At 41.7% G+C, this 26,863-nt stretch overlaps 1 protein-coding gene across 9 annotated transcripts in view; it reads right to left on the bottom strand.

The window, feature by feature from the left end:
- RYR2 (ryanodine receptor 2) overlaps nt 1-26,863 on the bottom strand; it is a 383,349-nt gene that overhangs the window by 281,029 nt on the left and 75,457 nt on the right. For all 9 annotated transcript variants that reach the window (XM_066617218.1, XM_066617226.1, XM_066617235.1 and 6 more), the window contains exon 2: nt 6,973-7,092. In XM_066617218.1, the coding sequence (XP_066473315.1) occupies nt 6,973-7,092 (120 nt within the window). The remainder of the gene's footprint in view (nt 1-6,972; nt 7,093-26,863) is intronic.

The raw sequence follows: 26,863 nt of genomic DNA, 5'->3' as shown, positions 1-26,863 counted from the left end.
CCCTCTTCCTTCTCCTGTGCACTGGCTTCCTTTCTCATACTGCACATACTTTAAAAATTCAACTTCTTTAAATGTTTGTATTTTATTGCCCAGGTTCATCTTCCTTCTTTAATTTTCTATTCTACTCCTTCCAGAGCAATGTGTTCTTCTGATACTAATCTCTTAGTTCTTCTTCTTTGTCGTCTTTACTTACTCTTTTACCGCTTCGAGTACTGAAGGAGATACAAAGTTCTGGTTCTTGCACTTCTAGCAGTCTCTTCCAATGCTATCTGATGTTGTTGCAATATGGCCGCAATCCTAACCAACTTTCCAGCACTGACATAAGGGCAATGCAATTGCGAGGTAAGGGGACAAACATTGCCTTACCTTGAGGAGGCCTCCATGACTGCCCCCCAACGGCAGGATGCAACACATGCCCCACTGGCACAGCTATGCCAGTGCTGGAAAGTTGGTTAGGATTGCACCCTATATCTTTGATGTTGTCTCTCCATCATCTTCTGGGTCTGCACTCTTTGCCCTTCTCCTCTCTTAAAATATGCCTTACAGTATAGAATTCCAAGCATTCTCTCTAGGTGAGCAAACCACTTTACTTTCTCTTAGGGCACAATCCTAACACCTTAGGTCAGTGCTTTCCAGCACTGACATAAGGGCAATGCAGCTCTGAGGTAAGGGAACAAACATTCCCTTACTTTGAGGAGGCCTCCGGGAGTGACACCCAACTGCAGGATGCAACATTGGCGCCGCTATGCCAGTGCTTTAGAGCACTGACATAAGGGGCTAGGACTGCACCCTTAGTTGGACAACAGATTAAATCTGCCTCCAGATTTACTGCCTCCTGGATTGGGCCATCCCTAAGACTAATAATCACTTTCCTAATTCCATTGTTATGAGGATGAAATAAGAATTGTAGAATACTATGTAAGCTTGAAGTACTATATAAATGCACTACCGTCATTATGATATAAACAAATTATGCTTAATCCAAAACTTCCTTGATACCAATATGTAGTACTGTAGTACTGTAACTTTCCTGAAAAAACTTTTATACTTGTCAATGTTTATTCTCAGAAATATCTTTTCTAACTTGAAAATGTTGAACTTGGAATACAGTTGTGATTGTTTGCATCTTTTTTTTAAATACAGGAAAAAGCTGAACACAAGTATAAAGCCTGACTCATGCAATATTGTTGGATATGTAGTAAAGATATGGTAAATCCAGGTCATATTTAACCATGAGGTATCCAGTTGCTTTGACATGGCAAATACCAACTCTCACCACTTGAGGTCACATTCAAACAACTTATTTACTGGGTAGAAGTACCATGACTGTGGTAGACTACTAAGCATAGAAATATCACGTGAACTGAACCAATGTTTTCTTCCTGCACAGGGAGTGACAAGGAAAAATCAACACTATTACTCAGAACTAATTTTCTTCACAGACCTATTTGTGGCATTCACACAGAAATGAGAAGGCCCAGAAAAAGAAAATAACAAAAAAGGTTGCTGTCATTCTCCCCACATAAACTCCAGCTCTACCCCAGTCCTGAAACAGAAAAATGGGGGGCGGGGACGGGGAGGGTTTACACAATTCTTCTGAAATATTTTCTCTTTCAAAATGAGTGAAAAAATGTATAAGGAAATGTTTTAAAATAATAATACAGCAAGCCAATTCTTGTTGCTACAGGTCTTTTAGATGCAAGAGAACCAAGCAATTCAATTATATGTGTAATCACAGGGTCCTCGGGAGGAAAAGGTACTTTCTTTTAAGCAACAACAAACTGACTCGTATACATGCCAAGTTATGCATTTTGCTTTTCATACTATTTGAATTCAGTCACAGGGAGTCGTACCGTAATATGCTATAAAATGATATAAAGGCACACTTCAGCTGTTACTAAACACAGCTTATGCCAGGAAAAAAAAAAAGAAGTGTTGTACAAACATGATAAAGTTCCTGTATAAATGACATTTTTCAAAAGACACTAACCAGACTCCAATTAGGATTGTGGCCTCTAATTGTGAAAGCCACTGTCCCTTTAGCAGCACAAGACAACTACAGTATGGGTTAGGAATAAGAAAATTAGAAAAATACCACTATTAACCTGTGGTAATTCATGGCGGATTGGGAGGAGGGGGAAGAATAGGCTCACTGGTTAGAAGAATGAGCAAGTCTGGGATTAGAATTGAGGTCAAACAGGTTGTGAAATCAGAATTAGAAATTAGGAGGGATAGTTGAATATAGGGATAATAATGGACTTAGGGAAGAAGCATGAGAACAGCATTTATGGTCCAATCCTATACTGAAACCTCACTGGCGGTACAGCAACAACAGGTTAACATGGGCAAGCTGACCGCCAGTGTTACCTTTAAACTGTATGGCCAAGTAGCCATGCAGCTCCTAGCCAAGCTCAGCACAGCAAGGAGTTCAGCAACATGGAAGTTCAGTTATGATGTGTCATGTCATTGCCAAGCATCCACGCCATGCACCAAAAAAGCAGGGATCCATGCACCAGCGCAGACCCCTTAGAAGGAATATAGCTGACCACTTTATCTAAAGCTCATCCAACACAAGAGAGAGGAAGAAATTAGAGCCCAGGCAACACCACTGTGACATAGTATGAATGGAAGTCTCAACATAGCCAAGCATTTACAGTGTAGTAGCCTGATGTCAATGGAACGTTGGCCCAATGCACAAGGAGCTTGTTCCCTGTTTTTAATTGGATTACTCCAAATTTTTTAGTCATGCATCTACTGTACCCTGCCATGTTTGCATGTTTTGACTACTCTCTGGAATCTCCTTAGCATGGTTCCTGTACTATGCACAAGTCTATGTACTTGTACAATTCCTAAGCCTTTTCTCATCTTAGAAACATTTCTTGTGCCCAAGTATAACAGTAACCATTTTACCTATCAACCTTACCACTAGTTCTTTGGGGCAAACTGATCCACAAGTCTTTCTCCCGTCTGTCCTGTTTCACATGAGGAACATTTCAGCTTTAAACAAGAAAAATTATGTGCAGAAGAGCCAGGGTAAGCCCTATGATGCATGTCATTTTATTCCTTAAATCAGCCCTAACATAAGAACAGCCCCTCTGGATCAGGCCATAGGCCCATCTAGTCCAGCTTCCTGTATCTCACAGCGGCCCACCAAATGCCCCAGGGAGCACAACAGATAACAAGAGACCTCATCCTGGTGCCCTCCCTTGCATCTGGCACTCTGATACATAGCCCATTTCTAAAATCAGGAGGTTGCGCATACACATCATGGCTTGTACCCTGTAATGGATTTTTCCTCCAGAAACTTGTCTAATCCCCTTTTAAAGGCGTCCAGGCTAGACCAGAACAGGCTAGTCCAGCCCTCCAGAACTGCTACTTCAAAGTAAACATGGTGAAAATTATCACCTATTTCTCCCTATTGAATATTAATGAGGTAGCAAATTAGATATGTTTATTAGGTGGCTCAGTTAATAACCTGCTTGATATCTACAATTATTACCAAAATAATAGCTGCAGAAGTGTCTCTCCTGAAATTACACATACTAGAGGGAACTGGACAATGTAGGCAAAATACTCCCATTCTGCATTCTGGTTTTTATTTCTTATCTCATTATTCAGATCTCATAAGATCTGTTAATTGTTCATTTCCTACACTAGAGTGTACCATATGCACTTTAGGATTCTTTAATTCTCTGAAAAGAATTTGCTTTTGTTTTGCTTTTACAAAGCTAATAAGAGAAGCAGTAAATCATATAATAATGGTTTCACTAAAATTCTATGAACTTCTTTCATAAAAAACTCAGTGAACTCTATTTAAAGTACTGTAGATATGTTTGCTGTTCAATTATAATTTGTTAAAGACATTTCTCCTCACAGAATATTGATGTTACTTATAGCTGGACACATTCTAATTGTTAAAAATGATTCAGTTACAAAGTGAATTTAACAGGATCATTGCTATTGTAATGAATCATTAATATTCCAATTAATTTTTTATTATGATGAATAATGCATTCAATATGATGACCCACTGAAAATAAAGCATTAGTTTGCACTATCCGAGAGAATATATTTAATTAAAGTTATGCTGAGGACACTTATAGGAAGAAAATTTGACTGACCTCAACTCTAATCCTCTTGCACTCAAGATGTGCATATATTTCTGGCTCTCACCAAAACTTTATTCAAAAAAAGTATAAGAAAAATACCAAACAGGCCATAGATAACAGGAGCTGTTTGCATAATTTAACCAGGACAAATGGACAGAACTTTTAAACATTTTGCAGCCATTATTAAACTCAATTACTTATTCTGGCAGAATCCAAAGAGGTAATGCCACAGGAATGTTTGACATTTTTCCTTTGAATAAGAGACCCCTCCCCCCATTTAATATCATAAACTTCTTCTAGAAGTTCTGTGAGTTTCAAAAGTAGTGTTCAGTGAACTGGAGCTAATTCCCTACTGAGTTAAACAAAGAAGGACTCACCTGTAGTAGTATATTGTTTCTGTTGAGTTATTTTGGGGGCAAACATATTCTCATTCTGCAATCCAGCCTTTATTTCTGATCTCATAATTCAGGTCTCAGAGGATCTATTAATTTTTTCATTACCTACACTAGATTGTACCATAAAAACAACACTTCCAGTTTTTTCATAAAACCGTTAATGTCTTTTATGCCTCTGGAACTCCCCCAGGCCCCATAACGCCAAAAAAAACTGGAAGTGACGTTTCTCAGTCGCAACAGCCATTATGAGCCATGCAGAGGCTGCAGGCGGACACTCCTGGCCTCTGCAGGGCTCAGAAGAGCATCTGGAGGTTGCCTCTGCAGAGTGGGGGGAGGAACTTCCCCAGTATCCACATTTTCACCAGTCCAAGGAGATTCCAAATCCCCGCAGATACCAGGGTACACCTGTATATCGTTTGCACCTGGCTTGCAATGACAGCTAACTAGTTGTTAAGATGCAACGAATAACATATTATGTGGACAGAGTATCGTTGAACAAATTATTCTTTATTTAACCTCCCTGTCAACCGTAAGTATCTTGGCAAGATTAATTTAACTGTCCCAGATGACAAATTAATTCCATGTATGCCTTTTTTATACACATCCATCAATGAGATAACAAACCTACAACTATCTGCATGGTCTTCACACAAAATCCATATACATTTCATTTTTAAAAAAATATTTGCTATAAAAACTAACTTATTAACATTTGGAACAGAACTCTATATACATCAATGAAGGCATCCATCTCTAAGCACTTTTGCACATTTAAGTGGGCAGAAAGAAACACTGGATTTTCTATGATAATTCTTCTCAGTGGACAGACAATATCCTTGCTTGCTCCTCTTATTTACTTCAGAAAGACTGGGTTTGCAAAAATTAGCTGAGATTACGAGATAAGAAAGCAGCATTGCACTCCAGTTTGATTCCAACAACTGATCCCAACAGTTTGATTCCAACAACAGCATTTGCTACACCAGTGCTAGCCATCAGAACAAGTGTCACTTTGTGACAGCATAGCAATCTGGCATGCTGGTAGGAAGGTCTGCTGCAGCACACGGAGCTGTTTGTGCAGGACACAGTAAGCCCCCACTGGGCAGCACTGGGGTAGGGGTGGGTGGAGAGGGACAGAACAGGGCAAGGGATGATGAGGATTGGGGCAGGTAGACCGGGCTGCATTGGCACAGGGAAATTTGCACTGGATTGGAATTTGTGGCCATCAGTCTGCCTTTGAATTGAACTCACCCACTGATGTGTTCTATGGTGACAGACAAAAAATTCTGCTGTAACCAGAGAAAAAAGCCATGTCTCCTCTACGACAGAATTTGAGTAGATACATTGCTGCCTGTTGAAGTGGGCCTTTGCTGTTATATTGTCCATGTGGACCATTATGTGTTGAAGCAGGATGAGTTTTGAACCCAAAGCTAGACAGGCTGCCTGAAGCACCATCTAAGTGATTACGTATTTCCTCTCTGACTCTGACCACATGGGCCGAGTCACAGCTGACAGTAAATAAGCTCTCTCCTGTCAGACTGGCATCCCAGGTGTCTGACATTTCCCACAGCTCTCAAAGTGTTACACCTTTGGAGACAATTGGTGAAATTCACTAATGGAGGGACGACTTAACTGTGATAAATGGTCATATTGGAATGCGTTTCTGCAAGAGGATTTCTAGTTGCCAGGAAAGAAAAGCCCCATTGTAAGGGGCCTTACTTGAAAATGGCCTATGAGACACAGGGAACATGAGATATCAGTCTTAACAACCTTTATTATACAAGCTTTACAGGCATATAAGCAAGTTTAAAACTACGATTTATTAGGTCTGTCTTGGGTGCCTTGAGAACTGAATGCACCAGGGAAGCTATATTTTCCCATGTGACTTTTGGAACACAGGGCCCTGCTAATGTATCTACAGATCCCTAAGTGGAACCTCTATAGACCTCTTTAGTAGGAAAGAGGGTGCTTTTTGTTGCGACTGACTGGAAAGCTGTGATCTTGTAGAGTTTGCAGGGTCACCTTAAGGTCCCTGCTCTCTTAATCACATGAAGACAATCTAAAAAAGAAATGGTCAAAGCAGGGCTCTTGGTCTCTCAAATGCATCATGAGTGCCACCATCAGCTTGGTGAATGCCCAGGGGGCAGATGAGAGTCCCTATGGCATTGCCTCATACTGACAGTGCCTTCCTCAGCAAGCCTGAACAGAGACACGACGATAAGCCTCTGTCGAACATACAAGTGAGGAAGTCTCCCTGGTGGATGCTTTCCATTGCCATCTTCAGTGTCTCCATTCACTTTCCATTTATTTATTTACTTTGCACCAAGAGCAAAATTAAGTAGCAAAATTAAGCCCTGGTGTGTTGAGAAGGTGTTTGAGAGTTATTGTGACCAAGTCTAATACATACACTTCACTGACCGTGCAAGTCAGTAACATTTAAAATAGCATTACCAAAAGACAGTTTATGATACCTTGGAGTTTGAAGTGGATTCCAAGAAGCAGAGCCTGTTGCCAAACCCTTCTGCGGCAAGGCACAATTTCTGTTGTTCTTTGTTAACAGTAGCAGTGCATTGCAGAACCACTTCATCATCCTATCAATGGAAAGAGACAAAGAATAAACAGAGTTATAGCAACAGATGCTTGGAATACATTTCCAAATACAAAGCCGAATTCAAGCATGAAAGGAAAAAGGAATGTAAGGGCAATTTTTATTTCACCAAGCGTTTGATCCATGGAGAATAATTACAACTATACATTCAGGTATACATTTCTCCCTAAAGGGGAAAAAAACCCTCAAACCATATGTACTATGACATAATAAAAATGTTCACAATAATTCAAAAGTTTTTTAAATCTCAGCAGTTACATTGAGTTGCTCCCCAAGATGAGTCTGTTGCCTACACTGTTCTACCCCATGGAGAAGTCTCCTGTTTCCATTTGAGTTTGTGTTAGCACAGAGGCAGGAAGGTTTTTCCATACAGCAAGATGTGCAACCAAATTGTTCTCCATTTGGAGGCAGTCGGCATAGATAGCACTTTGAAGAGAGTTCCCCATGCTCCAAATCCAAACCCACCATAGTAGTTCATTCTACTGGAGTCCTAGCAAATGGCGTATATAATGAAGGTGCCCTAAATTTCAGCAAAGAATTGGGTCAGGCAAGATGACTATTCTATGGGTCCACAGAATTCTGTATGCTGAAACAAGTTTTAGGGTTACCTATTTTACAAATGAAGCCCAGAATTTAGATATGCCACAATACTATTATTGATGTTTCTGTACTTTTTCTCCTGCCATTAGATTATGGCCACTAGATTAGGAAATTCATCTCTGCTCCCAACACCTAAAAACCTTTATAGCAGCCATTTTAAACCACATTGGTGTGCTGCAATTGGTACACAGGTGTGCTGCAGGACTTTGGGGTTGGGTCATTTATTAGCAAAACCAATGGGGGATGTGAGACTCCCACAAGCAGTATGGTATGCCTTGTCAGTTGCCAAAAAACTGATGGTGTGCCTTGACAATTTTAAAGCATTGTCAGTATGCTGTGAGATGATAAAGCTTGAAAATCAATGCTTTATAGGTTTTCATTGCAACCTGACACAATTATAACTGGCAGCTTAATATTTTTATTATTTTGATGACAGTCAGTCATCAGTCATCAGATGACCAAATCAGTCAGGCACAGCTGACTGAAAATAAAACTCAACAGCAATAGCTAAAAGACAGAACATAATTTGCTACAAGTAAAACAGAAAATCCATATTTGGGATCATCTAAAATTTAGAAAATAGAAATGAGAGCATGAATATGCTCAAGTTACATAACCCTAACAGCAGCTCTTAGAATTTCATGCATTCGCATTTGATCTTCCTGTCCATCCAATTTATTCTGAACCTTACTAAATGTATCCATGAAAATACATATTTCATCATACTAGACATAAAGCTCTATCACTGTGAGATTTGGATTTACATACACAGTACGACTACCAATTTTAAAAGAAATAAAATATTGTTTTTCATTTGCCCTAGTCAAACCTATGGCAGCCAGGGATGGTTCTTTGAATTTCTAACCATTGCTTACATGAAATTCGGTTTACTAGAATCAAAACTACATGAAAATCTGCCACTGCTTGTGTATCAGATTCCATACATGGTTTGCATGACATTTAGATTCAATCTCATCTAAATTACTGAAACTGCATCAGCTAAGCGCAAAAGTTTTATTATTTGTTTCTCAGCTGTTTCTTTGGAAGGGCATTACAACACAAATACATTACAACACAAATACAATACAAATACTATGCATCAGAGCAGCACAAACAACTATTTAGACTAGAGGAATGTTACTTCAGAACAACAACATTGTACCTAGAGAACCAAGCAAATAAAATCTTGGTGAACTTGTCTTCAAATTGGAAAGTTAAGAAGAACCAAGAAACCACAAAGCAGTACAGGTATAACCTAATTATCCACCCATTTTTTTACTCATGGTTTTATCTCAAGGCAATGAGAAGGGCCCTTTAAATTAATGGGAAAATCTCCTTTAACAACAGCCTCACTTACCATTGTAACAGCAGCAGACAGTCTTCAATCAATCTCTCTCTCTCCAGGCACTTAGAACAGCTTCACTCCAAGGCACATAACCCCTCCCTTCCCCCTGAGCACATGAAAGAATGCAAAGTGGAAGTGACCCCCTCTGCATTCTTTCCCTGTACTGGGCACCTGTGAAGGGAGGGGTCACTGCCTCAGAGTGAAGCCTTTCTAGAGAAAGACTGGTCGATTGTTTGATTGTCTGCCTCTGTCATGCATTACAAAGGCAAGCAAGGCTATTTTTAAATCACTAGGTAAAGGGACATTGTTTTTTAAATGGATTTCTTTCAACACGATTTTTAGCATCCATGTGGGGTTCTGGGAACAAAACCCACGTGGATACCAAGACTCAACCTGTACCTGCTTTTCTTCCTAGTTCTTAAGAGGAACAAATTACAATTCAGACCTACATGTGACCCACCAGTTCAAATATATACCCCCAAGCGTGAACTGTGACCTGCCAGTTTCTGGATAACACAAAATTTTTGCCGTTCCAGACAGATAGCAACCCAGAAAGTTGTTTTATTATTATTAATATTAATTACCACTTTCAACAAAAGAGTTCACAAGCCTACAAAAAATATATACAGGTGTGCGCCCCTTAGCAACCTACCGGCTAACGCCGGGATTGCATATGCAATGACTATGTGTGGTCACATGGTCGTCTGGGGTGCACACTCCAGCCCTCAGACTGAGGGAAATTGCGCCTCTCACAAATTTCTGGCTTCTGGCTTCCTCCGTGAAACCAGAAATTGCATGAGAGCCACAATTTCCCTCGGTATGAGCCTTGCAGAGGCAGCGCTCAGACCTGCACTGCCTCTGGGAGGCTCAGACAACCCTCTGGAGGGGAGGGAGCAGAGCATTCCCTTCCCTGCAGAGGGTTCAGATAGCATCAAGCGCCACTTGATGACGGGAATAGTGGTCCTGATCCCTGTAGTTAATTGGTGGATGACTAATTGTCTCCCTATCCCAAAAGGGCTCACAATCTAAAGATAGGAGAAAAACCAGCAAATAGCCACTAGAAAATACACTGTGCTGGGGTGAATAGGGAAAGTTATTCTCTCCCTACAAAAGAGGAGCAACATTCAAAAAAAGTATCTTTTTGCCCAGTTAGCAGGATAAGCCCCTCCTATACGAGTCTAGAGCTGTGATTAGTGCAATGGGTCACACATGGTACAGGCCTGTTCTAGCTGATCTTCACATCAGAAGAAATATTTTTATAATGCCATTCATTACAAAACACAAATTATGATCTAGAGATGCTTAAGTGATATACCTCTGCATTTCCTGCTTAGATTTTTCCCCCCCACAACATCTTCCAGCATTGAACTGTTAAACAACTTTACAGTGTAAACAAATAGCAACTCAGGGCCCAATTCTATCCAACTTTCCGGTGGCAACGCAACCCCAAGGAGAAGGAGAAGCTCTCCATGACTGCCCCCCCCACTGCAGGATGCAGCGCACGCCCTGTGGGCACAGCTGCATCAGTGCTGGGAAGAACTGGCCCCTCAGTTTAGCCACAGGAGCAGCGGGGTAGGCAGATCAGCTCAAAGAAGTGGGTGGATTCAGCAGTGGCAGGAGCTGCTGCACGGATTCCTAACCTCCTTCCTGAATCCGATCCTACAACCCAGGTCCACATGGACCACTCTCAGTAATTTTACTAGCACAGGTTCAAGTAGACTCCTCCATGCTGCAGAGACTTATCGGGGGGGAGGGGGGATTCAATGACAGAACACACACAAACCCTCACAGGATACAGCAATAGCCATTTTAGTGTCACTGCGTGGGCGGAAGGGGCGGAACTAGAGAATTGGACTGTTAGATTATTGCAATGCACTTCATGTGGAGATGTCATTGAAAAGTATTTGGAAACTGCAGCTGATTCAGAATGCAGTAGCCAGACTGATGATGCGAACAGGATACAGGGATTACACAGCTCCCTTGCTACAAGAGCTGCCTTGGTTCCCCCTGTTTCTGGGCACAATTTCAAGTTCTCTAGTGTTCCATACCACTCCACATTGTGTGCCTGTCACTGTGCTATAAAGATGGATTTTTAAAAAATTTCAGCAAATGTTTGGCCTTTCGTAATGTGTTGCTAGATTATTTCTCTGTAGCTTTCTAACCTATTGCTTTTGTTTTATTGGAATTATCTTTCATTGTATTAAGTTTTTATTTAATGTTATTGTAAGCTACCTTGAGTGCTTCATTATGAAAAAATAGTATGTGAATAGCAACATAAAGGGTGATTAAAAAAAAATTAGGAGGTAGATTTACAGTGTCCACAGTGTGCACAAATACTGATTAGATCTATTTGATTTGATATTCATCTGTGCTGTGCTCCCCCTACAGTTACCTCCAAATATCTTTTGCGCTGCTTAACCATTCTCCTCAGTTTCATAAAAAACAAAAACATTCACACTGCATGATCTCTGCAGGCAACAGTAAAACATGGAAACCATGATGTAGTGCAACTGCATCTAAACCACACCCATGGGACATCTAAGACCTATAATACAAAGCACTGCATAGTCTGCGGATAATTACTTAGTATGCTTTCTTCTGTTGCAAGTCATGCTGCATCAGGATTTTATACTCTACTACTGCAACCTTCAGCACTCCTATGCAGTGAAACTATTATCATGGTGCACAAGTAAAACTGAATAACCTAACAGGAAAACATAAGAACTAGTTGAAATATCCTTTTAGTTGGCAATATCATTTTAATTTTAAACCAAACTGTACAAAATACATACCAATTTTAGGCTTCCATAAATAGTGCCAAAATACTAATTCTATAGCCCAATCCTATGGGCTATTTACGGCGGTAGAACTCCTGGTCCACTGCCATTAACACTGCTGCAGCACTGTAAAAGGTGTACCACTGCAATGCACTCCTGGGCCAATAGCACAAATGGCCAGAGGCCCCATGTGTGACAATGACTGCCAGATGTCATGCTGGTGTAAGTAAGGTGGCAGTGGGAGCAAACCAAGGAAGAAGAGAATTAGGGCAGAGCTTGGGCCAGGCTAGGGTAATGGTGAGGGTGGTCTGTGGGAGGATCTTGGCAGTACCAAAATACTATGCCCCCAGCCCAGTCCCAACACAACCCCTTGAACCTACTCAGCTTTACACCTGAAAAAAAGCTGGCACTGAGTCGAGTACCAGGCATAGGTCTGAGTACTTTGGGGACCAGGGAGTGGTGAAGTTGATAAGTATAAAATTTCTTTACTTACCTCTCCACCGCTGCCTGGTCCATGGCTAGACCACAGGATGCAGTGGAGGCTGTGGGCCAAATCATAAGAACATAAGAACAGCTCCACTGGATCAGGCCATAGGCCCATCTAGTCCAGCTTCCTGGACTAGGCCTTCTCACAGCAGCCCACCAAATGCCCCAGGGAGCACACCAGATAACAAGAGACCTCATCCTGGTGCCCTCCCTTGCATCTGGCATTCTGACATAGCCCATTTCTAAAATCAGGAGGTTGCACATACACATCATGGCTTGTACCCCGTACAAATTGTATCCAACTTTCCATTTGTTCCCTTACCTTGGGGCTGCATTGCAACTGCACTGGCACTGGAAAGTTGGATAGGATTGGGCCCTGTGTCAGCACTACTACACACTCTGGGACAGTCCAGGATAAGATTGATCAATCTGTTTATAATACCTCTAGACTGCACGGAGACTGCAAGCATTAGCGCTCTGCAAAAGATTCCATCCCAAAGCATCTTATACTATAATTTAATTGATAATGGTAAATATTTTTACATTAATTTTAATGCATTAAGACAGAAATGAAAATTTCATTTAAAAAAGAACAAGATCTTAGAGAGTCTGGCTTTAAAGCAATCACATACATTAAATCTTGTGTCTGTGCCTTGAATCACTAGCCCTGTCAAACCTCAAGACGCGTCTGAAGCAGAAAATCATTACTATCATTTTGATCAGGAACAGCAATACACAGCAGGGCAGAAGTAATATAAGTAAAGTGCATTAATGTTGCACAAAATCTCCAAGTCTTGACACCGATCTCAGCTGTGTCTCTTATTCTGGAGCTGCCATATTGAAATAAGCATATTAAGATTCCCTCAGTGCTTCAACACTGTCAACACAGTACCAACATATTCAGTTAACAACACTACCTTTTGCAAAATCAGCAAAGTATCTCCTTCTGAATCACATCACTGAATAAAAAAAAATTGACTGAGCACTTCTCTGCAATCATAACTGTAACTATTGATTTAGTAATCTTTATGACTTTCACAAATCATGGTCTTCAGCAGTACTAGAAAAAGAAAAGGAGATTATGGATGCATCTCATGTTATCCACTTTTTACCTTAAATTCTATATTGCACCAAGTCATTATGAATTAGTGTCCAATTGGTTTTACTGGGCAACAAACAGTAATACTGTAATATATATGGGATCTTGATTACATTTGAGAAATATTCTTGCAATTCATTATATTTTCATTTGGGATGCCTTGTTTTAATATTTTCACTGGCACCAGAAATGTGAAGTCAAACTGTCAGATACTAACTACATTATTCACCTGATATAATCAACAAGAATAAGCTTACTGATTCCAATTAGGGCAGTTAAGAGTCTGAAACTCTTTGAAGTTGGTTTAGGTATACATTTTGAAAAATAAATACATTTTAAAATATGCTTTTTCACATGATGTTTTGTAATGTATGAAGAATTCTTTGGAGAACAGAAACACAAGGTTGTGTTTCCACATCTCACCATAACTTTGAAATCTGGATTTGCTGTTACTCCTCTTTAAGAGTTAATCTAAATGTTTCATATGGAGATTGCCAAAAACACACTTCTACTTGGTGTACTCCTATGCACCAGGAAGGCATAATGTTTGAAAGACATTTACAGTAAGCATCAGGTTCTGTCATCCATGCACAGTGTTGTTATGCTAAAATGGTAACTGGTGGTAACTGACATGGAAACTCCACACAAGCACACAGTTACACTGATAAACATGGGAGTAAGAGTTTAAATGTAATAACCATCAAGTGAGATAAATTCATGCAGAGGAACTTTTCAACAGCCTCCTGACAAATCTAGTACATTTAAAATGAGCAGCATTTACATGGGAAGCAACTTTTATTCCCATTTTAGTTTCAAGGGATGAAAGCATTAAAAACTGCAGCGGAAGAGTATAAACAAAAAAGTTTTGGGATGGACCCAAATCATGAAGGGCCTTAAAAGTCAGTACCAGCATTCTGAATTGGGATCAGAAACTAATGGGGAGTCAATGTAGCTGCTGAAGCAGTTCCCCAGCACAATCAGTGTCTGGCCCCTGTAACTACCCAGGCTGTCACAGTCTGCACTAACTGCAGCTTCCGAACTGTCCACTGAGGCTAACCCCACATACAGTATATTACAGTAGTCCGGTCTTGAAGTCACTAAGGGTGTAATCCTATCCTGTGCTGGAACAGGCAAGCCAAGAGACTTGTGCTGTATCCAGTGCAGGATAGGTGCCCAAAGTGGCTCAACCAGAGATAAGGGGAAACTTTTCCCCTTACCTCTGGGTAAGGCACCCTACTACAATGGGTCTCCTCAGACTTGCACCACAAGTCCGAGGACAGCAGATCGGCTTGGGATCCGGCATAACTGACAACCTGCTTCTCACATGCCCTCAGGGTCGCCCACCGCTTACCCTCCCCCCCACTCCAGAACACCTCCCTCCTGCCTCCTCCCCACCTACCCCAGAGTTTTTCTGGGTTCAATCTCAACCTACTAGCTTTCATCCAGACTCCCACCAACCCTAGGCAGAACCCCAGGACTTTCACAACCTCCCAACATCGTGCAAAACCAAAGCCAGTACAGCCTTAAACATTTCACTATTCCCTCAGCCTCAGGCCCCTATGTGTAATACAATTTTGGCCTAATTTATACAGCTATTGCAAGGATCACTGAGATTATTCATTATTATCAAGAGGATTAATTTATTATTCGCTGTCCCTACAGTAAAGTAGACCATGTCTCTGTGTGAGCTGTTGTGATCAGTTTGCCAGGCATTTTGCAGATAAAGTCTCTCATCTGCTCGATGCTACTTGAACTCCACACTGGCAGCTCTCATTGAGATGCCTTCTGTGCTGTTAGATTTTTTCAGCTTGTTCAGTCTGAAGATATGAATAAGATCTTTGGTAGATCTTTGGAAACCTTCCTTTCTCCTGTCTTGCTCTGCTCCTTTTCTCCTTTTAAGGAGTTCCTTGCTCCTCCATTCATGTAGTTTCTCCTACTTCTAACAGTCTTCCTCCAGGACAGGGTTCTTAATATTTTTACGATTACAGATACCCAATGGATTGCCCAATACCCCTTTCACCAGACGGTCAAAATCATCAACAGTCTTATTAGGCTTCACAAGATGTCAATAGCTTGATTTTACTTTAAATATGGATAGCTAGGAACAGAGCGCCTCAATCTGTATTAATAATGGTGAAAGTTAATCTAACAAAAAAAAATTAAATTGTTCAGAGATCAAGTCCCATACCCCCATCATTTGGTTCCTATACCACCAAGGGGTATGCATACTCCCAGTTACGAATCCCTGTTCTAGGACTCTGTAGCAAGTAAATGATAGCTTTATTTTCATCTGTCTAGAACAGGGGTGTCCAAATCTTTTGGCAGGAGGGCCACATCATCTCTCTGACACTGTGTTGGGGGCCAGGAAGCAAAAGAAATAATTTACATTTCAAATTTGAATAAATTTACATAAATGAATATATTAGAGATGGAACTTATAAGAATGAATGAAGGTCTCACAATAGTTCAAGGCCTATAGAAGACCTTGCACAAAGTAAGGCCAGCTTTTCCTTCACTGCTGCTGCATCACAGACATGAAACAGCAAGCAGCAGAGGAAGCCCTCGTCCCACAGCTCACATGAGAGGTCAAACAGTTGGCTGTCACTCTGACAGCAGTTGCATCAGGCCACCGCGGGCTCCAGCAAGTCTCCGGAGGGCCAGAGGCTCATTGGAGACTGGGGGCCCCCTGAGGGCCGGATTGGTTGTCCTCGAGGGCCGCAAGTGGCCCCAGGGCCGGGGTTTGGGCACCCCTGGTCTAGATTAAAGCGTGGGGGGGGGAGGTTTAGACCCCTATTTTTAATTCCAATTTTGGTTTGAGTCACTAAAATAAATGTGTTTATTTAATACATTTTGATCCTACCTTTCCCCACTTAAGGTAGGACTGCCCAAAGAAGCTTAAATAAAAAACAATCAATATAAAAACAATGCAGCAATAAAACAGCAAAAAGGTCAGAAGCAGCAGCACAAAAGTCATAAAAGCATCATCAACAGATAAAGAAGTAAAATACAGGAACGTAAAATATAGCAGCACAGAAAAATAAAAGCAGCAGTAAATCATAAACAAAATACAGCTGACAAGGGTGGCAATAAAAGCATGCATAAAACATTTTTAAAAAACGCAATGCAATACAAAAATACCCACCAGAGACTAGCACTATCCAAATGCCAATCCAACTAAAAATGCTTTTTCCCCTGCCAGAATGCTTTGTAATTTGTAAGGAAGTGAGTCCTGTAACTGGTGGCACAGCTGAGAAGGCCTAATTCCTTCCTGCCACCCCATCACTTCTGATGGGGGATGGCAAGAGAGCCCCTCTGACAATCATAGGGAGTGGGCTGGAACATATGAGAAGACTGTCTCTTGGGTATTCTGGTCCTACACTGTAAAAGGCCTTAAAGGTCAAAACCAGCACCGTGAATTGGGCGTGGAAGTGAACTGGCCGTCACTGTAATTGCTGGAGCAGTTGTCCACCAGAATCAACCTGCCAAGCCCCAGCTACCACATGGGCCACCAAGTTCTTCAAACTAAGTGAAGTTTCCAGACTAGGTTAGAGCCTTCCCCCCAATGCCAATATGTTTCTGGAGGTCCACCAGCCAGGGATGTCTGGCACAGAGGTGCAGGGAGGGCAGAAGAAGGTGGGGAGCGGGTGGGATTGGCAGCACTGATGTGCACAGTATCCTATTTGCCTTCCCAGGCCTGATCTGCCAACATGGATCCATTTGGACTTGCCCAAGTGATATCACTGGCGCAGGTCCAAGCTGACCCACTGCAGCTGCCGGATTTTACCCAGGACCCCAAGGAGTCCTCCAGCTGCCAAAATTCCCTTGCAGATGCAGCTGAAGCCACACTGGTGCCACTGCATTGCCACATAGGAAATTAGTTAGGATTGGGCTGTTAATAGCTTCTATTTAAGCTGCCCAGAAAACACTTTCAAAACAGTTTGCATCAAGAAGTAATCTGTTTTTCTGTTGTGTGTACATTATCTTAGTAAACCAGTTATTAGTTTTTCGTTTTAGAGCTCCTTAAACTAATTGGTGCAGAGTCAAAAGCTTGCTGAAAGCAATACAATATAACAGTGGATCTCAAACATTTTCTCACTGGGACCCACTTCTTAGAATGACAATCTATTGACACCTACCAGAAGTGATGTCATTAACTTGGAAGTGATGTCAAGGTCAGAAGTGACATCTTCAAGCAGGAAAATTTTTAACAACCCCATACAACAAAATCAAATCAATTAAATTAAATTTTGAAACCTATACTTATTGTAAACTTTTATTTAAAATAAAGAACCCTCCTACTTTCCACCAAGCAGTTGCTGACTTGTTTTTTTAAAAACTCCCCAAACTTCCCAAAGGCTGCAATCCTATCCATACATACCCAGGAGTACAGTAAGTCACCCCATTGACTATCACTGTTAAAAGCACATACATAGTAGCCTGTTAAAAGTACAGATCTGTAACATTTCCCCAAATGCAGTCACATACCATGGTAGCATCAAGTCTAATAAATGAAAAATAAAATGCGCATTGAAATGAATGGGGACCCATCTGAAATTGGATTGCAACCCACCTTATGGGTCCCAACCCACAGTCTGAGAAACACTGCAATAGAAGCTATGCTATGTTATGGCTAATTTGCTTCATTTGCTTGTGTACACATATATTGAACACTAGGGTAATCACTATTACACTATAGCTGGGGTTCTCAAACTCCCAGGGAGTTTGAGGACCACAGTAAGTCCTTGCAAGGGAGGGGGGAGACAGCAGGGGTGGGGGGAAGGCAGCGACACAATCCCCAGGATCGCATCCCTAAGGGGGCTGCAGGGACTGGTATGTACTCACCAGTCCCTACAGCAGTCTCCCTGGAGAGAGGGGAGCCCTACACAAGCATCTGCAGGGCTCCCCAAAGCTTAAAAAGTGAAAGCACAGCAATCGTGCCCCACCTCTGCAAAACCGGAAGCGGAGCAAGATAGCTGCGCTTTCACTTCTTAAGCTTAGGGCAGCCCTGCAGATGCTCGCCCAGGGAGGCTGCTGCAGGGACTGGTGAACACATGCCAGTCCCTGCAGCCCCCTTAGTGACGCAATCCTGGGGATGGCGTCACTGCCTCCCTCTACCCCCGCCCCTTAAGGCAAAAGAGGCCAGGGCCTTCTGCCTGGGCCAGGGCCCTGCCAAACTGCCCAATGCCCCAGTTTGAAAAGCCCTGCACTATAGTGTAATATTACTATACTATAATAGAGTAATCACTATTACACTAGGGCAGTGGTTTCCAACCATTTTAGCATCCGGACCCACTTTTTAAAATGACACTCTGTTAGGACCCGTCTAGCTTTATGAGACTTTTAAAAAAGTTTCATGTTACCAGCTGCTCAAGCCTGAGCCAAGGCACATTTGCCTAATGATTAAATGTGCAAATGTGGCTCAGTTTCACTTTCCATATGGCTCAAAACATTATCCTTCTCCGCTTGGGGGGGAGTTCCTTCTTGAGTATTTGGGGGGGGGGCCTGTGCTCATTGGCTCAGGACCATTTTGGTGGCGTTGTGTTCCTCTTGACCTGCGTTTCAAAGTGGACCAAGGTATGTTCACCTATTCACAAGTAAGCACACACCTGCTGTTCAATTGCACTATAGGGTTTTCCATAGGGCTCAATACATTTTCCTCATCAGCTATCAACTTTTCAGATTCAAGGCCCACCAACAATCAGGTCCCGACCCACTGGTGGGCTATCACCCACAGTTTGGAAACACTGCAGTATGGTAATCACTATTATACTGTCTACCATGTGAAGGAAGAGGAAAATACAATGAACTCTTTGGGGGATGCTATTAAAATAGTGCAAAAATGACTTTCGGTTACGCAAACATGATGCAACATAATTCTCAGAGACAATCTGAGGGTGTTTTTTGCTTCTTTCCTGGAACAATCAATATGGCTACCATAAAGGAGACATGGAATAAAAAACTGAGTCCAACAAATATTGAAACAGCAGGGCCCTCTTCATAATTTATTTCTGTAAATTTCAGTTGTTCTCTTTTATAATCCATGTGATTGCATACAAGCTCAAATACAAACTACAGTACTTTAAAATATGGCATCTACCAGGGCAAAGCAAGCACAAAGTACCACACTATAACACAGGCTTGAGTGTCTCCACTCCTCTCACTGGGGCATCCCATGATCAGACTTTGTCCCTCACTCTCCGGCCACACCAACGAGCAACAGTCAGCACTGTGCCTTAGTCACTGGATGCTCTGTGAGAAAGAGTAGGTGCGCAAGGCAAACTGTTTCATAGCCTTCAATTAACCTCTCCTCACACCCTACTGACCATGAAATATAGCCCATTTTATGGTCTTTGCCTTTAGAAGGCAAGACTGTGACTAGAGAGAGTTAAAAGGTAGTACGGGCAGCACCCCATATCCATAAGGGATCCATTCCATGGCCTCCCATGGATACAGAAACCGTGGATAAAGGGGACATGTGCCCAGTAACATTATTTTTTAAAAATATTTCCAAAAACAAATATAAACAAACACACATAACAGATAACACAAAAAGCATAACACACTTCACTACACTCACAAAAAAGGGTGCAAGAAATCATATATCATTCTCATATATCACTAAAACTAATAAATCATTACATATCTCCTAATCAATTTCCTCTTCTAAATTTACCTCTTAATATCATTTTTCATTCATCATTCTCCTATCATATCAAATATAATATATATGTGCCCAGTAACATTATTGAAATCTTATCAGGCAAAAATGTTCTTGCTTGTACAGCTCGCTATGAACATTCAAGTTTATAGCAACACACAGCCAGGCTGCTTGCAACCTGAATGCTTGAAAAGGCTAGATTGACACTAACAGGAAGCAATTAATATCCAGCTCCCTGTTAGCATTGATCTAGCACAGCCATTTTCAACCACTGTGACATGGCACACTGGTGTGACGCGAGTGGTCCACAGGTGTGCCACAGGAATTTGGGGGGAAGGTCATTTATTAACATGGCCAATGAGATGTGTGCCGTGAGATGAAAAAGGTTGAAAATCACTGATCTGGTAGTTTCAAGCATTCAGGCTGCCAGCAGCCTGCCTGAGTGTTGCTATAAGCTTGAATGCTTACCTGTACAACAAAACATTTTCGCCCCAGTAAGCCTTTCAATAATGTTAATGGGCATGCATGGGGGAAGTATGGGGGGCCAGGATCCATGGATAACTGAATCCCTGATAACTGATAATAGGGACCTGCCTGTATTCAAGCTTTTCTTGGCCCTCAACCCCCCAAAAATTATATTACAGAAAATTTCACTTAAAGTCTGTGGCTTCTAATTGCTTGTCTTCAGTTGTGGTAACATTTTATGGATTTCTAACTCATAATAAATAGACCCTAAATTTCAGTATCAAAAACTTAGCACAGGGCAAACACACCCTGTCACGCCTCCCCCCGCCCTCTATCCACCCCCTGCTGGCCTCCCCCCTCCCCGGAACGCCTCCTCCCCAACCCCCGGTGCTGGGCTGACACAGGCGGTTAGGCTCGCAATAGTGTGTGGCAGCACGAAGTCGCGGTGCCGAGTCCAGGATTGGGCTCTCAGATGCACATCACACATGTCTCCAATGCAGAATGCAGTTTAAGAAGACATAAGGCTCAAGTGTAAATGAAATAGAAACAAAATACACATGTATGATCAATGTGCAAGCACACTTTGACTAGCCACAATTTCTCAGTGTGCACACATATAAACACTGTCATACATATCAATATATCTGATGTAGACTTCATCTGTGTAGAAAAAATACCAAGTGGCATGGCCATCAAACAATTGCCAACAACCTAATGATATTACTGTTGTTTTACATTGTACTGAAGGGAACAGCTAGTACATCAGCTACTATTATAACCACTATAATGCATTGATTTAAAAAAAAAATAAAATACTCAGCATTTGTAAAGCAACCAGCGTGTGCAAACTGCTTCACACGTATTATCTTAACGAATCCTTATAACAACCCTGTAAAATATTAATCCCATTTGCAGTTCAGTCTCTTTGCAACAACAAAAAACAAAAGCTTTCTAAAAATTCAATAGGTAATTTGATACTTGTCAATCTTAGACATTATTCTTTCAGAAAGGACCAAATAAAGAAGATGGCATACCAGGTAGATCTGATATAATACACTCTTTATTAAAAATAACTAATCTTGTTCATCGTTTCAGCAAACAGCATCTTTGACATGGCCACAACCAAACCTGTGAAATGTGAAAGTCTCCTTCTTGTCTTTTTAGCCTAGAGGTGTTTATAGGAAATTGTCAACCGATAACAAACCCAGGATAAAGGAGAACACAGATCAAACTTTTGAACTACTTCCCAAAGTATTTGGGGGCATGCAGGACCCAAAGCTGTGGTCCACGCCGCGCCTCCACGGAGTTTAAGGTCCACAGCGCGGACCACAGTCGCAAACGTGCCATAAGGCACATTTGCGGGGCTTACCACTGGGCTCCCGCCACAGCTGGCTGTACTGAACCAGTTCTGAACCAGCTGAACCAGTTCTGAACCAGTGCTGAACCAGTGTGCAGCAGGCGCCCGCATTCCATGGCTCGGCTGTGTCTGTGAGCGCCAGGCTGCGGAACAGGAAATGGAGGCGTGTCTGGGGGTATGGGGGAGGTGTTCTGGGGAGGGGGAGGCATGGCTGGGGGTGTGGGGAAGGTGTGTCGGGGGCGAGGGAGAGGCGGATCTGCTGAGCGGAGCTGCGCAGGATCCAGGGCACTTGGGCAGGGCTGCGTGCCCTACACAAACGCCTTCACTTTAGCGGCAACCAAACAGTCGCCACTAAAGTGAGTAGTCCCATTGCGGGACTGCTTCCCTTACTCAGGGGAAGGGGACGAACATCCCCTTCTCCCGAGGAGCCTCCCATGGTAATGCGGGAGGCTCTGGATCTGGTGGGAGCCCTTTGTGGAGCTGCCAGGTCCCGCAGCTCCAGGCAGCTCAGGATTGGGCTGCCTGTCATTTACTTACATCAATGCTTTTGCTATTTTTGACTCGAGCGTCATGAGTTGGATGGGTAACAGAATCCTTTTTTAACTCATTTAATTTTTTCCCCCAGCATATATGCTTATCCAGCATTTCCTATTGCAAGAGTTGAGCCTTTATTTTGCCAAGGCTGAGGATCAAAGTACTTGAACATTAAATGTGTCATGGTACAGTTAGAAAATTGAATTTACTCATGAGGAGCAACTGCATGTGGGCCATGATACTGATTAGGATCACAGCACATAGAAGTATTTAAGGCTTTACTTCTATGCCATTTTTCTTTCCAAAATCCCACCTGAAGTGGCTGTTTAGCAAAGGTGCTGTTGTAGCAAATGGCATTTTCAGGATCCAATAGTTGTGGGGTAGGGGGGATTTTCAGAAAGAAAATGTTGCACAGATAAAAGGTTAAGTACTCCCTACTTCTACACTGCAGCCCCAAAACAAATTGTGGCTCATTAACAGCCCAATACTATTCCCCGTGGCTCCACCGAGTGTAGCAGTGCCAAAATGGCTACCGCTGCATCCGGTGCACGGCCAAGGCCACTGGAGGTCTCCTCGGGGGAAGGGGACTTTCATCCCCTTCCCCCATGGAAGCCTCAGGCCCAGCAACGGGCTTTCTCAAGCCTGTGCCACCTATTTGCATACTTAAAAGCCTCCGTGCCTGGCTTTGTAGCCCGGCTCAGAGGATAGGATACAGTGGAGCAGAGTTCTGCCAGTCCCATCCCCCTCCTGAACAGCTTCCTCCTCCTTGCCCCACCGTCCCCTACTCCCCGCCCCAAAAATACTCACCACTGGCCAGTGCTGCAGGAGCGCCAGCCAGCCCTCCACGCAATGCTGAGGCTCAGTGCTGACCCAGTACCAGTAGGGCTCCCTCTCCAGGGGCTGCGGACATGCCTTATGGCATGTTTCCAACATCCAGAACCAAAGTTGTTCTTGAACAGGTGGAGCTCAGCGCCAGCACTCAGCCTGCTTAGGATTGGGCCCTTAGTTTCTTGTAAGTAAAGTCAGCCCTTCAACAACACCATTATGCACTTAATATCACATTTAAAATCATTTTTTTATTTATTTGTAAAGAAATGAAACCCTTCTTTCATTTTTTCTTAGCCTGTCTCATTTTTATATTTGTCTGGAACGGAATACATTTTCTTCCCTATTGCTATTTACTTAACAAATAATCATGTTCTGTTTCATTATATTTAAAATTACAAAAATAAAGCATTTTAGGACACAGTCCTAACCCCTTATGTCAGTGTTTTCCAGCACTGGCATAGCGGTGCCAATGAGGCATGTGCTGCATCCTGCAGTTGGGTGTCACTCACGGAGGCCTCCTCAAAGGAAGGGAGTGTTTGTTCCCTTACCTCAGAGCTGCATTGCCCTTATGTCAGTGCTGGAAAGCACTAAGGGGTTAGGATTGCGCCCTTATTCAAACAACTGCAAGCAAAAAGAAGCTTGTTTATCTTCCCACACTCTCAACTCCTCTGTAACCTCTGAAAAACCACATGTGAGGACTAGGGGACCTTTTAAACAGAACAACATGTGGTGTGGGAATCTGTAGAGGGCAAAGGGAACTGGACAAAATCAGCACATTTCTATGAAAATGGGCAAAAGTTGTTAAATAACAGCCCAACAACAGGTAATAAAAGTATGTTTTAAAATAAACATACTTTTATTTTATAAATAAAATTTTTATAAATAAAATAAAAGGATTTATAAAATAAAGGTATTTGGAGGGTCATCAATATTAGTTTAATCAAAAACACAGAAAGCAGTTCTATATTTTATTAATTAACAAAATAGTAAATAAAATAAAACTTCTCTTAATTAAGTCTTTGGGTCAAATGGGCTTTCATAAAATAATAATTGTATATATTTAGTTCAAGGTACATGGAAAGATTTGATTTACAGTACCTCTTTTGCTCAAAGTAATTTATTTTGAGAAGCTACCGTTAACAAGCATCTCTAGCATGATGTAAGGTGATTATGTTCACTGTTACCACTTCTTTTGGGTATATGTATTCAGATTTAAAAGATTTATATCCCGCTTTCCCCCTCCAAATAAACATAGTGCTCAAGGCAGACAAGCATACAAAAAAAGAATACATGTTGAAAATAGCATCAGTAATATGAATCCATATGCTAATACTATTTTTACTTTAGAAAACCCAATTTCTCATTATTTATACTTTATCAATTCACTAAAGGCACAGGTTAAGAAGTTAATCAGGCTACTGGGTATAAATCTGAATTAGCAGAGCACTTCAGAGCTAGAAAAAATATATAGCTGTAATTGAAAAGAAAATTACATTGGATCCAGGATAATGCAGATAATGAACAATCATTACACATGATCAAACAGCCTAGTTTTTTGTTAATTCAGTTCCACCTCTTTGCCAGTACAGGTGTATACCACTTAACGATGGAGATACGTTCCCCGATCCTCACTGTTAAGCGATTAGGTCATTAAGTGAACATTCAGTCCAATCTATTGCCTTTGTTGTGTAAACAGAAACTCCCTGCCAGACACTAGCTGGTTGCACAGGCTACTGGAGATAGTTGCCTATTCTTTGCATTAAGAGCTTTTCTGTTGTGTAAACAGAAGAGCTTCTTTACTGTGCTTTGACCACCATCATAAATGCAGTCTGTCATTAAGCAAATGGTTTTTAAGTGGCACACATCTGTACTTTAAGGTAGGAAGATGTTTATGGAAAAGAGAGATTATCTACTCACTGACAAATTCTGAAAGGAAACTGAAATCCTTTTTTTCTCGGAAACAGCACATATCAAAAATTTATAAGATTCCGGCAGAACTGTGGTCTATTGATCTTACTTATAAAAATAAATGGGAAAGAGATTTTCACTTAAGAATCCCAAATGGTTTCCCCATTACACCACATATTAATACGCATACGTACTATAGGAACCTAGCTTTTGACACTACCTCAAAAGAAAAATTTATATACGATAACTCTGGTTTTATACTCACAAAATTATAAAAGGAGTATATACATATATGTGTGGGTACGGGTATATACACAGAGAGAGGTCACTTGGAAACACAAGAACATCTGGTGGTCATGTAAATACGTTACATGCTTCTAGAAAAATACTGTCCTAGTTATAAAGGACAGTTATAAATTGGCTACTGTTTTTGAACCACAAGCAATGGGGGGGGGGGAACTGTGGGGAAATTGCTGAATTCTGCACACATACCACTTGAACAATATTGCAAACAACAGATGCTTCCACCTATTGAAGAATTGATAAGGTAATTATGGCAAACAAACTTACATATTATAAAAATACTGCAAGAAGATACAAGTGTTCAATCACTTGCCATTGTTAGACAAATGAAAGTAATTTAATTACTTATTTGAATACAATGAAAGCATTTTAAAATGTAAAACAGGAACTATTTGGCTGTTCTGCAATGCGCCATGACTGGGATACATGCAACATCTTCCGCATGCTTCCGGAGGCAATTGACTTGTGTGTAATAAACAGCCACCTCCATACCACATGGAATACCTGATTTGAAACAGAAAGTCATTTCAAGAGGAGTTTGAGATATGGCATAAAGGTTTGCTGTTAAAAGAAAAATGGCCAATTTAACAATAGCCTCAATGCAAGAGAGGGCAGCCAGCTGACAATCCATCAATCATTCTCTTTCCAGGCACTTAGAACAACTTCACTCCAAGGCAAGAGAACCCTCCGTTCCCCCTGAGCACAGGAAAGAAAATCACTTTGCATTTTAGTTGAAAAGTGGTATATAAATACTGTTAATAATAATAATAACAACAACAATAATAATAACAATAACAATAATAATAATAACAATAATAATAATTCCTCTTTGCCGACGATGCAGCTGTCACTACCCACTCTGCCAAAGATCTCCAGCAGCTCATGGATCGTTTTAGCAAGGCTTGCCAAGATTTTGGACTGACAATCAGCCTGAAGAAAACATAGGTCATGGTTCAGGATGTGGACTCACCTCCCTGCATTACAATCTCTGAGCATGAACTGGAGGTTGTCCATGACTTTGTGTACCTTGGCTCAACGATCTCCGACACTCTTTCTCTCGATACCAAGCTAAACAAGCGCATCGGTAAAGCAGCTACCACGTTTTACAGACTCACAAAGAGAGTCTGGTCCAACAAGAAGCTGACGGAACATACCAAGATCCAGGTCTACAGAGCTTGCGTCCTGAGTACACTTCTGTACTGCAGCAAGTCATGGACTCTTCGCTCACAACAGGAGAGGAAACTAAGCGCTTTCCACATGCGCTGCCTCCGACGCATCCTCGGCATCACCTGGCAGGACAAAGTTCCAAACAACACAGTCCTGGAACGTGCTGGAATCCCTAGCATGTATTCACTGCTGAAACAGAGACGCTTGCGTTGGCTCGGTCATGTTGT

This window comes from Tiliqua scincoides, chromosome 1 (genome assembly GCF_035046505.1).
Source record: "Tiliqua scincoides isolate rTilSci1 chromosome 1, rTilSci1.hap2, whole genome shotgun sequence".
In the NCBI taxonomy this organism is placed as follows: domain Eukaryota; kingdom Metazoa; phylum Chordata; class Lepidosauria; order Squamata; family Scincidae; genus Tiliqua; species Tiliqua scincoides.
Note: the sequence above shows the minus strand (reverse complement) of the source record. Positions and strands in the feature narration are given on the sequence as shown.